The sequence below is a fragment of the Palaemon carinicauda genome, chromosome 1, assembly GCF_036898095.1.
Source record: "Palaemon carinicauda isolate YSFRI2023 chromosome 1, ASM3689809v2, whole genome shotgun sequence".
Lineage (NCBI taxonomy): Eukaryota > Metazoa > Arthropoda > Malacostraca > Decapoda > Palaemonidae > Palaemon > Palaemon carinicauda.
In genome coordinates this window covers 97906439-97923216 of record NC_090725.1, presented here as the reverse complement: position 1 = coordinate 97923216, position 16778 = coordinate 97906439, and the positions used below count along the sequence as shown (strand labels likewise).

The following is a 16778-nucleotide window of genomic DNA, read 5'->3' as shown; positions in this document are numbered from 1 at the left end:
GTCCGCCAGCCGCGGTGAGCTGACCAGACGTGTTTGCCGTGTCCGATGTTTACCCCACCTTTTCTAGGGGCCTCCCCATGTGGGGTGGGCTGCGGTGTCCTCAATAGGCCAGCCCAGTCACGGGTCCAGCTGCCGAACTCTGGTGTCACGGCACCGTCACCAGAGAGCGACTGAATCTTAGACTCGCCGCCTGAGTGCAGTCGTGGGCTAAGGGCTTCCAGCTATCCAGGCCTGCCCCCTTCACCCACAGTGCTGTCGCCTCAGGACTTGCTGGTGGTGGTGATGATGATGATGGTGAGAAAGAGATGAAGAAGGGTGGAGGAAACGACAGAATGCCAGTAGCTAGGTATATTGTTTTGGGTGGTCGTGGCTTTGCAACGGCCACGCACACACACTTGGCCCACATCATTTTCACCGCGGCTCAAGACATATGAGACAGGCGGCTTCTCCGATGTTGGTTGCATCGGGCTGCCGGGTTCTTGTTATGTCAAGGCCCGCCTTGTTGCCTGCCCGACAGGCATTGCCCTCTTCCGCCGGTGCTGGGAAGCTCCGCCGTTGTGGTCTTGTTTGGTTTGATTTTGGAGTTTTCCTTCTCCTAGCCTTTGCCTATCTTAAAATAAAGGAGAAGGCCTATAGGGGTCCAGTCTTGGTCTGGTCTCTCAGAACTGGCCTTAGCGGTATGGTTGAGCCTGCCAGGGTGGATAAACTACCCCTCCGCCATTGCCCAGCCCATCATTGGGACACTCAAGCCCCTCTACTGCAGCAAAGTGCTGGACCTTCAGAGGGGTGAATTCCACAATAGATAACCATCAAAAGATGTAAAACAATTCATCAGTAAAGGATCTTACTTTATACAGATGTGTAAAGAAAGTACAGTATGTGTTTGTTTCCTCTGACCCAAGAAATCTATTATAATGTCTGAGAGTGAGATGATAGTGAGATAGAGTTACTGAGCTTGCTTTCATTTTTGTCTTCAAAAGATGTATGCCCTGAATTGTTCTATCTTTTTTTCATAATGGTTTAGTCTATAAACATATGAGAGAAAAATAACCGAGAAAATTGCCTCCCCTTCCTTAACTGCCATGCCAACCCAGATATTCCACAACTTTGAAATCCTTACAGTTTCATGCTTGGAGGTTATCCAGTATCTCCTTTAAGAGAGACTATTTTTGGAAAAGGTTGTGAGACAGATCTTTGTATTCCTTAGGAAATCACCTACCTCAGTGAGCCAAGGCAAGTGGGCCCTCTTCTTTGGTTGGTGTCTAAACCTTTAAAAGCTGAATTTTTGCTTTATCTCCAGGACAAAAAACTCTGAGCCAGGTCTTTAGACTGAAAGTTGATATTTCCTCCTCTTAAGAACTGTCCATGCTCATACGAAGCTTTGAACAGTCTTTTCCTCTATTGGAGGTGAGACCACCCCCCTGGAATGTGAACAAGGATCTCCATTCCTTGAAAAGAGATCTGTATGAACCATTGAGGTTAGTTAAAGGTAGGAATCTTACTCTCATAACAGTTTTCTTGATTGTTCTCTCTTTGGCCAAGATAGTCAGTGAGCTTCATGGTCTCTCTTCTGATGTTTTTCAAGGAAAAGGGGGTGGGTCTGATTCTCCTTCATCCCTGAGTTCATTGCTTAGACCCGGAATGCATTTGCGCTTGATTTTAGGTTCACTTCTTTTCAGATCTCAAGCCTTAAAGAAGTGACCGATGATCCTGATCTGTTGCTTTTAATGCCCCGTGAGAGGGCTGAGGCCCTATCTCAAGCAAACACTAACAGCTCATCCCAAATGCATCTCTTTGATAAGTATTGGGAGAGTGAAGAAGATGACCAGAAATACATTTTCTGCATGAATCAGAGAAGTCATCAACCACACAGTTAGACCCTTATTGCCTTCCCCTGCAAGTGTGACACAAGTCAAAGCACATGATGTTAGGGGAATCAGTATGACCCTAACATTCAGAAAGAATATCTGTGATGCAGGTACTTCTAGCTGGCATCTTGAATTGCCTAGTGACATATACAGCCCACTACCTGCAGGACTTGACCCACAGGTCCTGGGATACATTTTCATTAGGACCTGTTGTAGCGGCAAAGCAGGGGGTATAACTACCTTAGCTCTTCTCATAGGCCCATTAGCAACAGATCAAGGACAGAGGTAATGTGTTAGTCTTGGTGGAAGTAAGAATGATTGACCTTTTCTTCTTTATCACCTCTCTTGGGACACAGCATCTGATACCCTGTCAGCTGGATCCAATTTGTCTGTAGGTAAGCCCCACTCAGCTTGTAGCTGTTCTATGTCAAGTTATAGAAGTGTGGTCCCCACACCCCTTGCAAGGAGAAGTGTGATGTAACTAGGCAAGCCTGTCAATATATGAGTGTCAAATAAATGTCAAACCCATTACATAAGAATGCCTAATCTTACAACAGAATCATTCAGCTTGTTACCTTTTGTTACAATGGCCTTGAACCCGCTGGTATTGCTAAATCACTGGTGCATGAGGTATAAGTATATTTCACTGTCCCTATCATAGCACACGAGTCTGGGTATCCTGGGATAAATCTTCCAGCCAGTTGGAATGGGGAATTCCTCCCTCCTAAAGATGAGTCTCCTATTTAAAGGATGTAGGTTTGTATATATAATAGAACAAATGTCAAATTTTGAAGTAATTTGAGTTTTTCCTAACTACATAAAGTACTTGCCAGCCATCACCAACCCCCTAGAAAGTTCCAGTTGCAATCAAAGTGGTTTGTCATTGAGCAAGTGAGATGGGGCGGTGCTTCCCCGCTACTGAAGGCCAAATACTTGACAGTTGTTTACACCTTGTTATAAAATTTTAATGGCTATGTAATCCATCTTCAATGTTATCTCTCCCATGTAAAGGACTCCTGCTTGTATAGTTAGGAAAAATAAAAATTGCTTCCAAATTTGTCATTTTTGTTCTTGCATTGGCTTTGACAAAATGGTTAAGCAAATTTCATGGACCTCAATACCTAGTCAGGAACTCAGAAGGTTGGAGAACGTTATCGTTTTCCTTTGTATCTAAATTTTCAATATTTAACTTAGCCGGTGATTATAATAGCTGCAACTCTGTTGCTCGACAGAAAAACTCTACGGAAAAATTCGCCAGCGATCGCTACACAGGTAGGGGGTGTACTCAACAGCGCCATCTGTCGTTCAGATACCCAGTACTCATTGTAAACAAAGAACTCAATTTTCTCTCTGTCGGGCTACCGGCAAGACCTACTAATTCGCTGTTGCTAACTGGATTTGTTTTCACAACTATTTGGTGAAGTACACTATTCTAGTTTTGAGCTTTCGCTATGCAGGTGTTTTATCTTTATCTTAAAACTTGAACTCGTTTTGGATAGATTTAATTATGGTGACAAAGAGAGTATGGACTTTCTTTCACTTTTAAATGGCCGACCCTTCCCTTAGACGGAAGTGTGTTTAGGCTTTTAGTAATTATCTTATCACGTTATAGATTTTCCCCTTTATATTTTATATCTCTCCGCCTTTATTAGGCCTCTTCGATTAACTTTCCATTTTTTATAAACATATAAAAATAAATTTTAATGCTTTGTTTATATAGAACTTTCCTGAGAGTAGGCGGTCCTAACTTGGAAACCGAAGTTAATCAACGTTGAGCCCTTTATATCGTCTTTAGCTTTTAAAGAGCTAAGGATTTAAAACTTTTTAAATGTAATATTTTACGAAAGAATTTCTTTGATAGTCTTCGTACTGTTTTCAAAGATGAACTAACGTTTAGTTTTTTATGCTACGCAGTTGTTGACGTTCAGGACGTTCAACATGCACTCTATCGTTACGATAGAGAGAGAGTGTATCACGGTTTCACTTTGCAGTAAGAGTAAATCGATTCTGACGTTTTGTTCATTCTTTCTTAGCTTAAATGTTTTAAATTCTAATTTAAAGGAACTTTTTATTTGAAAAACCTTTCAGTTTTTTCCTTTAGTCAAATAACATGTTTTTTTGACGATATATAATTGGGCTCTTCTCTTAGGTGCGAAATCAAGAGAGAAAGAGAGAGAGAGAGATAGAGACGGAGGGAGAGAGAGGAGAGAAAACGTTCCGTTCAAGCGGGTAACGTTGTTCTCGTGTTACTCACGTCCCTAGTCGCTGTACGGGGAGGAAGGATAAAACGTTTTTAGGTTTTTATTCTCGTCCCCAGGCTATGTGCGGTGAGAGATTGAAAACGTAGTTATATGAACTAGTGTTTAGTCTCTTTCCCAGCCACTGATTTTTCTTTTTATCTTAAAATATGTTTTCTGTTTTTTGCTGGTATTATCTGCTTGCATTATACGACTAATTTCGCAATTACTACCTTTTAATGAAGGGTAGAATTGCGTGTTTCAGGTAGAAATAAGTGCAAAACAGAAAATCGAAGTGATAAAGTGATATGCGCAAAGTGTTACAGTGTTGCGTCCGAGGCACAAAGTGTTACAGTGTTGCGTCCGAGGGTTCGTCTGTTCGTGCCTGTCGTTCACCTAGTCCGGGACCTCTTACATGCTCCCAAGCCCAGGGGAGAAGTAATGTCAAACGACTTATGGGTTCGAGAGGCCTTGACCAACGAACAGACGTTTTCCCTCTATGGTATCGGGTGTATCTTACCAAGATCTCCCCTACCATAAGACGAGAGAGACGTTGTTTCTCCTCGCCATCCATAGGCTTTTCGCATAAGAAACCTGTCACAAGGTTTCGAAGCCCTTAAGCGAAAGTCAGTCCTTTCAGGACAGGTCCAGCGTCCTGGTTACAGCCATTAGGACAGCTCTGACCCTATGCAGTCATCGGATAACTGCTCGCCGCCTAACAAAAGCGTAACACAGACTCCGAGAGTCTTTTTTTGTAGGCAAAGTGTTGCGGTCACAGACGTTACCCTCGTCTATTACCACAACCATTTCCGTTGATCCTTAAGGGGTTGTACGGCAAAACATGCAGTACAGTAAACCCTCGCTACTTCGCGGTTCGACAATCGCGGATTCACCACTTCGCGGGGTTTTTCCATAACCCATATATATATACATATCGCGGATTTTCCGGAAAATTCGAAAATACCGCGAAATCTGAAGACCCCCAAATACGATATTTTGTTACCTGTAATTCCATTAATACTGTAATTAGTAATATCTGCTCTTACTGATTGTTCATTGCATTACATATGATATATAATTCAGCACAGAAAGAAATAAAACACGAAAAGAGAATGTGATCATACGATAATTCAGTACGTAGTAAAATTAAATCGAACATGAAACGCAAATCAGATGCAGTCATACCATATTAGAATGGTGTGTACTGTAATGGATGTGCTTCTTTTCCATGAATCTTTTGTATGTATACGTACGTAGTACAGTACTGCATCCAATGATATTCTTTGTTGCAAAAATCACATTTCGAATAAGCGTACGAGAGAGAGAGAGAGAGAGAGAGAGAGAGAGAGAGAGAGAGAGAGAGAGAGAGAGAGAGAGAGAGAGAGAGAGAGAGAGGCGTAAAATAGCGTACGTAAATTTTTATTATTATTGTTATTATTATTATTATTGTTGTTGTTGTTAATAAAATTATTATTGTTATTATTATTATCATTATTATTATTATTATTACTGTACAGTATTATTATCATTATTTATTATTATTACGGTATTGTACTTAATCTACGTACGTTCAGTATGCGCGGGGCATCTTCTATGAGTAACCAACGCATCATAGTACTGTAAGACGAGTTGTGATTGGTTCAAGCGCTGATAGATGACGAATCAGAACTCAAGTTTTGTTATCTAGCCTGTGATTGGTGTTTTGCCCGCATCTTCTACCCGCAGCATCAAAGTTCTCGCGGGGCTGGATCGTTCACTTTCTCTTTCCGCGTATCGCTGAGTAGACGTTCTTAAGTTTGTGAAGTTTAATCTGTGCTGTGTGCGACTGTTTTAAGTTTAACTTTTTGTTGAACTTTCTGTTAAATCCTACTGTACAATGCCTCCCAAGCGTTCTGCTTCTAGTAAGGCTGGTAGTGAGCCTAAACGCCACCGAAGGATGATGACGATAGCTGAGAAGGTTACGCTTCTCGACATGTTAAAAGATGGTAGAAGTTACGCGGCCGCCGGCCGCCATTTTGGCATCAACGAATCCACCGTTCGCTATATCAAAAAGGACGAGGCGAACATTAGAAAGACGGTTGCAATCACCTTTAGCAGATCAGCGAAGCGAGTCGTTACAACGCGTAATAAAACGATCGTACGCATGGAAGGTGCTTTAGCTGTGTGGATTGCCGACTGCCGGAAGAAGAACATAGCCTTGGATACGAACACCATCCAAACAAAGGCTTTGAGTTTATATGAGAATTTTGCTGCAAAGGAACCTAAAGACGACGACGGCAACCATGCTGAAGATGATGATGATGCAGATGATCCTCAACCAGGGACATCCACTGATTCCCAGCCTCAGAAACGTTTTTCCGCAAGCAAAGGATGGTTCGCGAAGTTTCAGAAACGCTTCGCCCTGAAAAGCGTTTCCCTGCATGGGGAGTCTGCTTCCGCTGACACTGCCGCTGCTGAAACTTACGTGAACCAGACGTTCAAGAATATTATCGCCGAAGGTGGATACAAGCCGGAACAAGTCTTTAATATGGATGAGACTGGCTTGTTTTGGAAGAGAATGCCGTCGCGAACTTTCCTGTTCAAAGAGGAAGCCAAAGCCTCTGGCTTTAAGGCATTCAAGGATCGCATTACCCTCGTGATGTGTGGCAATGCTGCTGGATTTTTGTTAAAGCCGGGGCTTATTTATAAGTCGAAAAATCCTCGCGCTTTGAAAAATAAAAATAAGAATCTCCTTCCCGTGTACTGGATGCATAATCCAAAAGCATGGATTACGAAGATGCTGACCTCCAACTGGTTCCACCAGTGTTTCATCCCGCAAGTCAGTCAATATCTCTTAGAGAAGGGCTTGCCATTCAAGATCCTTCTCCTTATGGATAACGCTGGTGGACACGCAACTGACCTGTCGCGTGAGGGCGTTCAGGTTGAGTTCCTGCCACCCAACACCACGTCATTAATTCAACCGATGGACCAGGGGGTTATCAGGGCGTTCAAGGCCCTCTACACGAAGAATACCTTGGCGGACCTCGTTGCGTGTGTGGATGCTGCCCAAGATGACGAGGATGAAGATTTCAACTTGAAGGCGTACTGGCGGCAGTACACCATAGCCACGTGCCTGCAGAATATTCAGAAGGCACTTCAAGAGATGAAACCTGCAACCATGAATGCGAGCTGGAAGAAGCTGTGGCCCGATATTGTTTACGACGACAAGGGATTTACTCCGTCGGAAATCCAACACTCTGCAATACGGAAATCTGTGCAGTTGGCTGCCATAATTGGAGGTGACGGGTTTGGCGACATGACGACTGAAGACGTCGAGGAGTTGTTGGACTGCCATTCCCAGCCCCTAACTGACGCAGACCTCGAAGACCTGACGAAATCGGCAAGTGAGGAAGAGAGTGATACCCAGGAAGAGACCCAAGAAAATGTCGAAGAAACGGGCTTAACATTAGAACGGCTTGCCAAGTTCTGCAACCATATTAAGGAGGCGAAAGAAATGTTACAAGAGTGGGACGAGGATATGGTTCGCTCGATGCAATTCTCCAACAAGGTCGATGACATCATGACTCCCTACAGGATGCTCTTGGATCGAAAAAAGAAGCAGCGGCAACAACTTCCGATCACAATGTTCTTCCAGCCTCGCAAAAAAGAGCCAGTTCCTCCTGCTAGTACGCCTTCGGAAGAAATTGAAGAAGTTTCCCAGGAAGAAGTTGAAGAGGTGTCCCAGGAAAAGACACCTCCGTCTGAAGAGACGTAAAATACTATCATTGACTGCACAGTAGAACACATCATCAGCTTCATCATCATCATTTCTACTGTGCAGCAAATTCATCGCCATCACCATTCAAGTTTTTCTTCAACTTCTTTCGTGGTGAGTACAGTAACAATCTTTATTTTTTACTTTAATATTCTTACTGCCTGTTTTATAGTTTAGTAATGTACGTACTGTATGCATTAAGTTAAAGGGAAGGTTTTAAAAGTCTACATGTTGTAACCTATCATATTTTTTTTGTTTAAAATTTACATTTACGTACGTAAAACAATCTCTCTCTCTCTCTCTCTCTATCTCTCTCTCTCTCTCTCTCTCTCTCTCTCTCTCTCTCTCTCTCTCTCTCTCTCTCTCCTCTCTCTCTCTCTCTCTCTCTCTCGTAAATTGTTTTCCTGCTTTGCTACGTACAAGTACTGTATAATTTATATTTGTAAGGTAACATATTTTGTAAATGCTTTTACTGTAAATACTGTATGTACTGTATCATTATTTATCACTATCATCATGCGCGTTAAATGCCTTGTTTGTTCTGAGCGTGGTTGTTTACTGAGCGTACACGCCGTCGTTTCAGGCGGCGTCATAAAGAAAAAGATTTCATTTGGAAGTCCTAAGAAAAATATGTAAACTAAAACATTGGTAATAAAAAAATTAACATACAGTACTGTATAATCAATATAATCGATGCAAAAACTAACCTATACATATATGTGTACACTAAATGAGTTTGTTTCTTCATTATGATCAGAGATGAACGTAAACAAAACATTGGTTGCCATTTTTTATCGTGCTTTTTAGGTGTTTAGGAAACGCATGATATAAAATCGCCTTTAATATTTGTGCCTGTTTTAGTTTAGGGTGCTGTAGTACATGCATTAAGTGTTCTGTACATTAAAGGGTGGTTTGTTAACAGTACTACGTACAAGGGAAGGTTTTAAAAGTCCGAATATACATGTTAAATAAATAGGTAAATATGATGTCACTACTTCGCGGATTTTCACCTATCGCGCCCGCGTCTGGAACCTATCTACCGCGATAAACGAGGGTTCACTGTATATGCTTGCCTCCCTTATGGAAGACTATTCTGCCGATTAGTCCGTTGAGTCTAGCCGTTTATCTCATCGATATCCTGGCTTTCAGCCAACCTAACGTTCCTTTGTGCTTACTGTTGACGTTGGCGTAGCTTAGTCACGTCAGTCAGGTTGTTTAGAACCACACTCGATGCGGTCTCGTGTGGTTTTTCAGCCGCATTTGGACGTTAGGCCACTGGCTGATGCTCCTGTTGACGTTCAAGACGTTCACTAACAATCGGAGTTGACTTGTTTTGACGCTGTGCGTCAACCTCCGCATTCTAGAGTTGTTTTGACTGCTCAGTCTAGGCAGTCAAAGCAGTCTCGAGTGGACGCTGTGCGTCCTCACGCACCTGTTGTGGTTGACAGTTCAGTTGTTGACAGTTCACAGACTGTCAAGCAGTTACATGACGTTGCGTTCTGGTCCGCTACTAATGCACCAGTGAGAGACTCAGCTTTTATCGGACAAGGTTCCTGTAGATGAGGAAGTTGCTGTTCTCCCTCCTACTGATATTCCCTTGAGGACTCTGTCAGATGGAGAGGAGCCTAAAGCTGCTTAGCCTCCTATGGACTTTAATGAAATCATGATGATTTTTTTAAGGATCTTCGTCCGGATCTTTTTGTAACTGCTGCTCCTCGTTCGCCTAAACGTCAGAGCTTACACTAGGCCTAGCTACTTCGAAGCCGTTGTTTTTAAGCTAGTGCTCTCTCGCTCTCCTAGAGAGCGTTACGTTGGCTAGGCGACTGGTTTTTCACCAGGAGGAGTTTGGGGGATACAGCCTTTGCTTTCCCTTCTTTTAACTGGTTTATAGAGCGAGAGTCTGATATGACACGAGAGAAGTTCTCGGCTTGGGAGTTCATGCCTCTGCCCAGATAGACTTCTCAATTCTGGTAGACTCTCCCTGGCGCCTAGCCAGGAGACGCTCCAAGTTGTTTACAGGTCAACTTCACAGCTGTTGTCGAGCCTTTGAAGTTTTGCTGTACTATTATGTCACGCATAACAAGGCTTTCAGGGATGGTAAACGGTTCCGCCTCAGTCGCTAACCCCGTCTGTTGCCACACCTGCTCCCGTAGACCCTAAATGGGCTTTGCTGCAAGACATGCAGTCCAAGCTTGCGTCCTTGATAGAGGACTTAAATGCGGAGAAGAACCTTCTGACCAACAACCTTCCAACCGGTCGGTTGTGCGCCCTGTTGACGCTGAGGTAACCTACTCGCGTCTGCCAGTTGAGGTGGTTCCTCCACCGATGCGACCCAGTGTGGGTTGCCAGCCGCACGTTGACGTTAAGCGACGCTCGGAGGTGGTTGTTGACGTTCAGGACGTTCAACAACCAGCAGAGGTGACTTGTTTTGACGCAGTGCGTCAACCTCAGCAACCCGGTAGGGTGTTGACTGCACAACCCAGACGGTCTAGACAGTCTCGGGTTGACGCTGTGCTTCCTCGCGCACCCATGGTTGTTGACAGTTCACAGACTGTGCAGCAGTTCCATGATATTGCGTCCGGCTCCGTCACGCATCCACCAGTGCGACCGGATTCAGCGAGCCAGACGTTGCCCACTCCGTTGCCGTTTCCTCATCAGTTTCGGAAGAGGAACCCTCTGATGAGGACGTTGCTGAACAACAAGACGATCAGCCCCCAGCCCTGCTATCCATCCAGAAGATGCTGAAGAAGGAACGCTGCTCAGTCAGGCTGTGGATGAGTCTGGTAGGGACGCTGTCATCCGTGGATCAATTTGTGTCACTAGGAAGACTACACCTCCGTCCTCTTCAATACCATCTAGCTTTTCACTGGAAAAAGGACAAGACGCTAGAAGCGGTCTCGATCCCGGTTTCCGAAAAGATAAAGTCTTGTCTGACTTGGTGAAAGGACAATATCAACCTAAGAGAGGGTCTTCCCCTGGCTGTTCAGACTCCCAACCACGTTCTCTTCTCGGACGCATCGGACGTAGGCTGGGGTGCGACATTAGACGGTCGGGAATGCTCGGGAATATGGAACTCGAGTCAAAGGACAATGCATTTCATCTGCAAGGAGCTACTGGCAGTACGTCTGGCCTGGAAAAGCTTCAGGTCTCTCCTTCAAGGCAAAGTGGTAGAGGTGAACTCGGACAACACCACGGCTTTGGCGTACATCTCCAAGCAAGGAGGGACCTACTCTCTGACGTTGTACGAGATCGCAAGGGACCTCCTCACCTGGTCAAAAGGTCTAAACATATCACTAGTAACGAGGTTCATCCAAGGCAACTTGAATGTCATGGCAGATTGTCTCAGTCGGAAGGGACAAATAATTCCAACAGAATGGACCCTCCACAAGGATGTATGCAAGAGACTTTGGGCCACCTGGGGCCAGCCAACCATAGATCTCTTCGCAACCTCGATGACCAAGAGGCTCCCAATATTTTGCTCACCAATCCCGGACCCAGCAGCAGTTCATATAGATGCCTTTCTCCTAGATTGGTCACATCTAGATCTATATGCATTCCCTCCGTTCAAGATTGTCAACAAGGTACTGCAGAAGTTCGCCTCTCACGAAGGGACAAGGTTGACGCTAGTTGCTCCCCTCTGGCCCGCGAGAGAATGGTTCACCGAGGTACTTCGAGGGCTAGTAGACGTTCCCAGAACACTTCCCCTAAGGGTGGACCTTCTACGTCAGCCACACGTAAAGAAGGTACACCAAGGCCTCCACGCTCTTCGTCTGACTGCCTTCAGACTATCGAAAGACTCTCGAGAGCTAGAGGCTTTTCGAAGGAGGCAGCCAGAGCGATTGCTAGAGCAAGGAGAACATCCACCCTTAGAGTCTACCAATCGAAGTGGGAAATCTTCCGAAACTGGTGCAAGTCAGTATCCGTATCCTCGACCAGTACCTCTGTAACTCAAATAGCTGACTTCCTCTTATATCTGAGGAAAGAACGATCTCTTTCAGCTCCCACTATCAAGGGTTACAGAAGCATGTTGGCATCAGTCTTCCGTCACAGAGGCTTAGATGTTTCTAACAATAAAGATCTACAGGACCTCCTTAAGTCTTTTGAGACCACGAAGGAGCGTCGTTTGGTTACACCTGGTTGGAATTTAGACGTGGTACTAAGATTCCTTATGTCAGACAGGTTTGAGCCGCTACAATCAGCCTCCCTGAAAGATCTCACCTTAAAGACACTTTTCCTGGTATGCTTAGCCACAGCTAAAAGAGTCAGTGAGATTCATGCCTTCAGCAAGAACATCGGATTCTCATCTGAAACGGCTACATGTTCTCTACAACTTGGTTTTCTAGCCAAAAACGAGCTGCCTTCTCGACCTTGGCCAAAATCGTTCGATATTCCAAGCTTATCGTATGGTTGGAAATGAACTAGAAAGAGTCTTATGCCCTGTAAGAGCTCTTAAGTTCTATTTAAAACGAACTAAACCTTTACGAGGCCCGTCTGAAGCTTTATGGTGTTCAGTTAAGAAACCATCTTTGCCTATGTCAAAGAATGCTTTATCCTATTTTATCAGACTGTTAATACGAGAAGCTCATTCCCATCTGAATGAGGAAGACCAAGCTTTGCTGAAGGTAAGGACACACGAAGTTAGAGCTGTCGCAACTTCCGTGGCCTTTAAACAAAATAGATCTCTGCGAAGTATAATCGACGCAACCTATTGGAAAAGCAAGTCAGTGTTTGCGTCTTTTTATCTTAAGGATGTCCAGTCTCTTTACGAGAACTGCTACACTCTGGGACCATTCGTAGCAGTGAGTGCAGTAGTGGGTGAGGGCTCAACCACTACAATTCCCTAATTCCATAACCTTTTTAATCTTTCTCTTGAAATGTTTTTATTGTTGTTTTTGGGTTGTCCGGAAGGCTAAGAAGCCTTTCGCATCCTAGTTGATTTGGCGGGTGGTCAAAGTCATTTCTTGAGAAGCGCCTAGATTAGAGGTTTTGATGAGGTCCTGTTGTATGGGTTGCAACCCTTGATACTTCAGCTCCTAGGGGTCGCTCAGCATCCTAAGAGGATCGCGAGGCTCCGTAAGGAAGACGTACTTAAAAAGGCAGAGTAATTGTTCAAGTCGACTTCCTTACCAGGTACCTATTTATTTTGTTTAGTTATTTTGATAACTTCTAAAATGAAATAAAAATTCTTAGCTCATATGATGTAAACATATTTTGCTGGTCTCTACCCACCCCCCTGGGTGTGAATCAGCTATTATAATCACCGGCTAAGTTAAATATTGAAAAATGTTATTTTGATAATAAAATAAATTTTTGAATATACTTACCCGGTGATTATAAATTAAAGGACCCTCCCTTCCTCCCCAATAGAGACACAGTGGACCGAGGAGAAAATTGAGTTCTTTGTTTACAATGAGTACTGGGTATCTGAACGACAGATGGCGCTGTTGAGTACACCCCCTACCTGTGTAGCGATCGCTGGCGAATTTTTCCGTAGAGTTTTTCTGTCGAGCAACAGAGTTGCAGCTATTATAATCACCGGGTAAATATATTCAAAAATTTATTTTATTATCAAAATAACATTTTGTTGCAAAAACGTAAAACCCAACCACAAACAAAAAATCGTAGCAAAAACACAAAACCCAGCCATAAATGACCTAAAATTTTATTAATTTGCATCTTTTAGGGAAGTACAGTAACTTAACTATCTAGATGAGTGGCTTTTATGTCTTGTGAGGGCACTAAGTTGTTACCTCTAGAGAACTTAGCTATTCCGACTCTCTTTCTGCCATTCAGACTCTCTTTCTGGCTTTGGGAAACTGTAAATAGATTGGTGAAGCAGACAATGAATAACTTGGAACAACCGAAACAAGTATGTGCTCACAAAGTCAGAGAAGTTAGTATAATGTTAGCCTTTTGGAAGAACCTGCTAGTGGGCCTAGTCCTGAAGGCAAGAACATGGAAATGTCAGACAACCTTCACAGCCCACTATCTATGGGAGTGCATCCATAAGTCACTTGACACATTCTCTTTAGAACATGTGATAGCTGCTCGGAAGACTGTGTAGTATACCGAGCTCTGTCACAGGAAGAGAAGCATCTCGTCTCAGATAAGTTACAACATCTGCACAAGTGAGAATAAGAATGTCTAGCCCTTTTTCCTACTCTCCTTCCCCTCCCTTGGAGTGCAGTGGTTGGACCATTATGTCACTAGAACAGACTTTAATGCAGGTAAAATACCATACCGAGTAACTATAGTATGTTATTATTTTTTAGGATAGAAGTGCTTTCTCCTATCCTCCTGCCAAGGGTAAGGATAGACAGTAATGTGTCTTTCATTACAGACACAATACCCTGTGATGGCATAGTTCCTCTGTGTCTGCTTGTCTATGACAGTTACCTAGCCATATCCCCTGTTACTCAAATGATAGGAAGTATATTAGAGTTAAGGCCCTTGCTCCTTATAAGAACCAAGTGTTAGACATTCCAGGATTTTATACCAGCCAGTATGGTTATAGGAACTTACTCCTCCTAAGAATAAGTCTCTTATTAACCCTTTTACCCCCAGGCTATTTGGAAATTTCCAACCCTTAACCCCCAGGGGTTTATTTTTTTTCAAGCACATTTTGCAGTATATTTTTTTTAAATTGCTCTAACAGCCTTAATTTATGTCATAGAGAGGTCAGGGTGGTCTCATTCTCTTGGAAAATGCCTGAAGTTTCTCCAAAAATTATCAAAAATATGCAAAAAAAAATTTAAATAGCAGTTTTTTGCAAGGACGTACCGGTACGTCCATGGTGGTAAAGGGATGAGTTTTGTGAAACGTACCAGTACGTCCTTTGGGGGTAAAAGGGATAAAGGTCAAAGGTATGTATCATTATAGGAACAAATGACAAATTTTTGAAAATAATTTACATTTTTCCTAACCATACATACTTGAGTCCTTAAGTTATACTTCCCTCCTCATGGGGCGGTGCTTCCTCTGCTACCCCCCAGTAATGGTGGCAACATCTCATTATGAATTTTAACAGCCGAGTTTCCACCATTGCTGAAGTAATTTTCAAATTAAAGGACTCACGGTTGTATAGGTAGGAAAAATACAAATTATTTAAAAGAATTTATCTCTGAAGGCTAAGCTACACCTATGTTTTTAGGTTATGTAATGAAAAAGTGGTCTGGTAGTATTGTTAAGGATTTTGACATATATTTATAGATCCTTTACATTTGCTGGCTTCCCTTTTACCCAGCCCCTATTAATTTTGAGGTCTGATGGTATATTTAATGCAAATATACATTTCTTGGATTTTGTAGGTAACAGTTTTTTAGACAAGATATTTCGAGTTAATTTACATCTCACATTATTTTCAGTATAACGCAAGGCCTAAGTGAAAATCGTACCTTCCTAACAGTAACTGCAGTTCAGCATAGTAAAGTTACAGCAGTACTAGGTGCTGAACATCGTGAGAAGAAGGCTCGTTCAGTGATTACACCTCCAGAAGGTTAGTATCTCTTTACATGGGAATGATAAGAATATGCTTTCCTTTTATAGTAAACTTGCATATACTTGTTGCATACTGTACAGTACTTCTATGTACACTTAACACTGAGGTCACGGTTATGTATTGACTTAAAACTGGTTTACATTCTGAAAATACTGTTCTAACTCTGAGCGTCACATATTTTGTATGGATTATCCCTTTTATTTGTTTATTTATACATTATATCATTTAAAATATATTCTTCAATAATTTTACGCACATTATTGTACATTATTGTATTTACAACTTGATGTGCACTATTTTAGTTTTTATTCATTCATACATCATCTCTATTTATGATCTTATTTAATTGAAAGTGCCAGTTGCAGATGTATTTCTAATGGAAAATCAAGACTTCATCTTTGTAAAGGTAAAACTTTCTTATAAAAGATAATTGTTTTTACATGTATACGGTACAAAGCTGGAACGGCTGTTGAGTTTGTTAACAAGATAGTTAATGACAGGTGGTACATGCTTGTGAGAAGCCCCACCCTACCACCTGTTCGAAGATCCTCACTTGGATTTTCAACCACAATGAATACAGATCTATTGTTGCACCCTTATCCCAATTTTTTTATTTTATTTTAATTGCATTAGGTGAATGCTGGCTGGCTGTTGATTACTGTTGTAATGGATGTGAAGCAAGAGATTTGTACTTGGTAAGGAAAAGGTGGATGCTGCAATCAGTTTATGAGTAAACCGGCTTTTTATCCACACTCAATGTGCATCTTGTAAGGGGCATAATTGCTTGCAATTATCCCTGTGTACCAAGTGCAGGTCATGGCTTCCTGTGTAGTGGCAGGCATACACCCTGAGGAGGAAGAAGAGAGCTAAGCCTTTGCTGGTGTGTCTTGGTATCACCCAAGAAGACATTAAAGAAGTCTTTCGCTTTTCCGTCTCCTCAGCGAATGCTTCTGCCGCCAACGCCTCTGGATTGGTCCCCAGGTAGTATGCGTCAGAAACAAGGAGACCTTTTATCTGAGTCAGTGAGATTTTGAGGTTATGGTGGCATGTGGAGTTTCCCCAGTGTTTGCTGCAGCCCATTGAAGGTTGGAGGCTCTTCACCTGTTTCATGCAGACCACTGATCGCGATTTTGATCTAAGGAAGGTTTTGGCCTCCTTAGGGTGATAACGTCCTGGTGATTGCCAGACTAGGGTTCGAGTCCCACTCAAACTCGTTACTTCCTTTGGTCGCTGCAACCTCACCATCATTGTGAGGTAAGAATGGCGGGTTTAGGGGAGGCTATAGATCTATCTGCTGAGTCTCTTTCAGGTAGGCCCTCCATGACTGTTGTTGGAGCTGGTAGCTAAGATTTCCTCTCCCCCAGTATCCCCCTGCCAGTTTCTAACCATGGTGATGCCAATGGTGAAAGGTGTGGTTGTGC

General features: G+C 43.0%; 1 protein-coding gene across 5 annotated transcripts in view; it reads left to right on the top strand.

Moving 5' to 3' along the window:
* The window catches only part of Mettl3 (methyltransferase like 3), a 210296-nt gene that overhangs the window by 74204 nt on the left and 119314 nt on the right, over positions 1-16778 (top strand). For all 5 annotated transcript variants that reach the window (XR_011045887.1, XR_011045886.1, XR_011045885.1 and 2 more), the window contains exon 3: positions 15224-15354. Coding sequence is in view for 2 of the 5 variants with exons in the window: in XM_068382979.1 (XP_068239080.1) it covers positions 15224-15354 (131 nt within the window). In the remaining 3 variants the exon portion in view is untranslated. The remainder of the gene's footprint in view (positions 1-15223; positions 15355-16778) is intronic.